This window comes from Lactuca serriola, chromosome 4 (genome assembly GCF_051521515.1).
Source record: "Lactuca serriola cultivar US96UC23 chromosome 4, Lser_US96UC23_V15, whole genome shotgun sequence".
NCBI classification, from domain to species: Eukaryota; Viridiplantae; Streptophyta; class Magnoliopsida; order Asterales; family Asteraceae; genus Lactuca; species Lactuca serriola.
Window position 1 is genome coordinate 80454675 of NC_136411.1, and position 4795 is coordinate 80459469.

The following is a 4795-nucleotide window of genomic DNA, read 5'->3' on the forward strand; positions in this document are numbered from 1 at the left end:
TTCATTCAAATGATAAATAAGAAAAAAAAAATGAATACATTGAGGGATAAAAAGCATTAGTTAGTAAGATGGACAGAAAGGAAAACATATTAATTTGTGTTATACAAGTTCTGAACAAGAAAAAAAAAGATAGCTTAAATGTTATAAGGTGGGGCACGTATAAAACCTCTTTATCTTCTTCTTTTCTTTGTTTTTGTAAATTTAATGTAAGGGTAAAAGTAATAATAATAATAATAATAATAATAATAATAATAATAATAATAATAATAATAACTTTAGATAAAGTAAATATGTGCAAATATCAACTCCCATCACATAAATAGGAGAAAAACAAAACTAAATAAAGAACCTATCTAGCTAGGAAACTAAGGAAACTTAGGCTGGTAGATAAAGCAAATAAGGAAAGTAAATATGAAGTATAATCCTATACGTATACGAATTCTAATTGTATATAGACAAGTCATGGTGTAAAATGAAAGCAAACAATTGATTTATTTAGAATTTTGGGTGGAATGGAGAAAAGAGGTGACGACTACGTACCGGCGGCCATCGGCATTGACCTCGGAACAACCTATTCATGTGTTGCAGCTTGGAAGTATGATCGCATCGAAATCATTCCCAACAATCAAGGCAATAGAACGACACCGTCTTGTGTTGCTTTCATTGATGAAGCACGTCTCATTGGCGACGGCGCCAAGAACCAAGCGACTATGAACCCTGTTAACACAATATTTGGTGAGCTTTTTTTTTTTTTTTAAATGTTTTTATTGAATGTTGTTATATTATTCTGATTAAGGAAATTCTATATTTAAGAACAGTCCGCTAGATCAGAATCATCAACAGTGGAATCTAATATCTTTAAGTCCACCGAAGTCTTTGATCCATGTTAAGTTATAAACTAATCTTTTGAGTTTTGAAGCAACGTTAATTACCTACCCCATTGTTCCATTATAAAGTTCATCAAGGGTTTTTTAAATACTAGACTGCTTTTTTGGTTGAGAATGGTGGAAAGTCTTAATTACATTAATTTACTGCATGTGAGTGTAATTATATATAGTATATTTTCATTCTGTCGTGGACTGGGATCTAGCTCTCTCTCTCTCTCTCTTTGCATATTCGTCTACTATACATAATATATTTTGTCATTTAAATATCAACAAAGAAATCTACCCCTAGATGGCATGTTTATATAGCTAGGGACTTAAAATCTGATATAGTAATTGATTTCCATAATATCACTTTGCTAATGACTTGATTAATTAACTTTGTATGTTCAGATGCTAAGAGGTTGATTGGAAGGACGTTCAGTGATTCCAAAGTGCAGGATGACATGAAATCGTGGCCTTTTAAGGTCATAGAAGGCCCAGCCGACACACCAAAGATAGTTGTCTCCTACAAAGGAAAAACAAAGAAATTTTTGGCTGAAGAAATTTCATCCATGATTCTTGGGAAGATGAAAGAAACTGCTGAGTCATACCTTGGAAAAGTTGTAAAAGATGCAGTGATAACGGTTCCGGCTTACTTTAACAATTCACAACGTCAAGCGACAAAGGATGCCGGAGCCATTGCTGGACTCAACATCATTAGCATGATCAATGAGCCTACAGCAGCTGCAATTGCTTATGGTCTAGAGCCCTTCAAAAGTACTAAAGAGAAAAAGAAGAATGTTGTTGTGTTTGATCTTGGTGGTGGGACTTTTGATGTCTCTATATTGACCATTTTGAAAGGGGGTAGGTTTGAGGTGAAAGCCGTTGCTGGTGACACACATTTGGGAGGTGAGGATTTCGATAACCGCATGGTGGATCACTGTGTTGGAGAATTCAAAAGGAAATGGGGAAAAGACTTGATACCTAACAAAAAAGCATTAGGGAGACTTAGATGTGCTTGTGAGAAAGCAAAAAGGATTCTCTCATGTGATACCCAGACTTCAATCGAGCTAGATTGCTTGCATGAGGGGATTGATTTCTCTATGAAATTCAGTCGAGCTAAATTTGAAGAGCTCAACATGGATTATTTTGATCGGTGCATGAAGACTCTAGAGACATGTTTAAGTGATGCAAAGATGGAGATTTCATGGGTAAGCGATGTGATTCTTGTTGGTGGTTCCACTAGAATACCAAAGATCCAATCTATGTTGCAGAAACTTTTCTATTGGAAGGAGTTATACAAGAGCCTAAACCCTGATGAGGCAGTTGCATACGGTGCAGCGGTTTTGGGTGCAAAGTTAAGTGGTATTAGCAGTGATCAAAGGTGTAGAGATTTGGTGTTATTGGATGTCACTCCTTTGTCTCTTGGTGTAGAAACACAAGGCGAAAGATTTGATGTGGTGATCCCACGGAACACTCAGATACCTATGAAGAAATCAAAAATTTATGTTACATGCGCTGACAACCAAACTTTCGAGGATATCAAGGTGTATCAAGGTGAAAGAGCTAGATCTAAAGATAACCATTTGTTGGGGATGTTGAAAGTTTCTGGAATACCACCGGCTCCAAAAGGAGTTGCAAAACTCGATGTGTGCCTTGAAATAGATGCAAATGGTATCCTCACAGTCACAATCCAGATATTATCAACAGGCAAGACGACTAAACTCAGGATTACCAACGAAAATGGAAGACTCTCCAAGGAAGAGATTGAGAAGATGATAAAAGATGCTGACAAGTACAAACACGAGGATGAAGAATACAATAAGAAAGTTAGTGCATTCAATGCTTTAGAGGACTGCATATACAACATGAAGAAGAAGATAAAAAATATGGCCTACAGTGTGAGGTTGAATGAAATGGAGCGCGTGATTGCCGACACGATCAAGTGGATCGAGAACCACCAAGATGCATCTCTTGATAAGGTTCACGCAATGAAGGAATATCTAGAGTCTATATGCATGCGAGAATTTTAGTTCTCAGATCATGGTCGTTAATTAAACTATGGTATCTTGTAGTATTTAAGTTGGTCTTTATTTTATTACTTTATGTTAAACAGTGAATTTCTGGATGCTATGTCGGTATGCTGTTTAGAGAAATTAGCATATGCAATTTTCATGAGTTGGTTTTTGTTTAATTTATTTTATTTACACAGCACGTTGTTGGTTCTACACTTAAAGGCTCATGTTTTGCATATAGATGCATAAATAAAATTAAGTTTGAGACTGGCCTAGAGTGGTTTTTATAAGGCCAGGTCCCTAGGACCATGTCAATTGATTAGATAAGTTACAATTTTTTTTTTAGCAAAAACATACGTGCATGTCAAAAGTAACATATAACTCTCATTAAACTACGTATCATATTCACATTCTTGATAAATCTATCACTCATAATACAGCCTAGCAGCAAACAGAGCATCCTCTGTACAAACATTGGTTAGACAACCATTTTGACTTCGTCAATGAGTCATGATCAGAATAACATAAATCTAGTCCGATACTAGAATCGAAAAAAGTAATCTCTTTTACGCATTTCATCAAACACTTAATTGCCGTGATTGCGTGTCCAATTTGGCCAAAAATAATGAAATTGTGTGTCATCAAGCACTTAACATTAACATTTTCTCAGAAAAGTAAAATTGTCTGTCACCAACTCTATTTAAAAAAGCTTTCTTTTGCACTTCGCATCCATGTGGCAAGAAACTAATGAAACATAAGCAACATCTCTTTTCTTTTCAATAACATAATATTAGTGTTGTGCTATAAATAATAATGTATCGCAACATTATTTTCCAATACTAATTCTTTTTCCCCTACTAATTCTTTTTCCCCTTATAAACTTGCGGTTTTCATATTTCTTGAATGGTCATTTTAAAATTTATGCGCTTGTACTTTATTATAATCAAGGTTCCACAAATCACCACAAAGGTTCCAATAATTCTAACCAAAGTTTCAACAATACGGGCACAACTAAAATTCCTAAGCAAAATCCATAGCAATACCACTTGTGATCAAATTTCCACTGCATGCAATTAAAATATAGCTAAGGAAAGAATGTACCTGTTTTGTTAGTGTTCCTAGAATTTGAAAACTAAAAACGAGACCTGGAAAATTCGTGACTTGGAATTTCACACGCCAAGCTTGAATGTTGCCCACGGATGTTAAAATGTAAGTCCCTCACCAAAACCTTGAAGTCTATGATTTCTAAAAAATACAGCGGCTGCTCAAAGTTCCGACGAATTTTTTCAGTGAGCAGTTTCAATCAGGGGGATTTGTAGCTTGGAACAAAAGAAACACTTTGGTGGTGTTGGAATCGCGAGAAGTGGTCGGAGTTGGCCGGAAAACGACCGAAAAGCCACGAAGAGGTGGTTTCGGTGCTAGCAGCTCCAGGCACAGATCAGGAAAGTTTTTGGGTGGGGTTTGTAGACCTCAGAAAAACAAAGAGATGGACGCATGTTTCGTCGAATTCCGACTGATGGATCAACGAGAATCTTGATTTTTCCGGTGAGATGGGATGTGTTCTTGAAAAAAAAATAGAATGGGGAAGGCAAGATGGATCTATTTGGAGAAGAAAGGGTTGGACATTTTAATCTTCTAGTTAACTAAAGTCATTTAAGGTCAATGTTAATCAACAAGTCAAAGTTGGTCAAACTCGAGGTCAACATTTTTTAAAATTGGTCAATGCCCCTGCATGCGCAGGTCATGTATCACCCTATGCGGGTCGCGTGCACCAATCAGATACGAGTCACTATTTGTGAGCATGTTTGGTCTTGATCAGCTTCGGTGGTCATGCGGATAGGACACATACCATTGCATGGGTCGCGTAGACTGGGTGCGCTGTTGGATTAAGTGTTTAAGCCCATAACTATTTTG

The 4795-nt window shown here is 36.4% G+C and overlaps 1 protein-coding gene across 1 annotated transcript; it reads left to right on the top strand.

Annotated features, from left to right (window-relative positions):
• Positions 1–481: 481 nt before the first annotated feature.
• LOC145101984 (heat shock cognate 70 kDa protein-like) lies at positions 482–3057 on the top strand. The gene is made up of 2 exons (XM_079039298.1): positions 482–735; positions 1278–3057. Exons 1-2 carry the CDS (start codon positions 513–515, stop codon positions 2897–2899), a joined length of 1845 nt encoding a protein of 614 aa, XP_078895424.1. The 5' UTR covers positions 482–512; the 3' UTR covers positions 2900–3057.
• The last annotated feature ends 1738 nt before the right edge of the window (positions 3058–4795 follow it).

What these genes read in the sequence shown, in the direction of transcription:
- LOC145101984 (XM_079039298.1), top strand. Translation starts at nt 513, where the DNA reads ATGGAGAAAAGAGGTGACGACTACGTACCGGCGGCCATCGGCATTGAC. An exon ending in CCCTGTTAACACAATATTTG is followed by an intron (nt 736 to 1,277) that starts GTGAGCTTTTTT and finishes TTGTATGTTCAG; the next exon opens with ATGCTAAGAGGTTGATTGGA.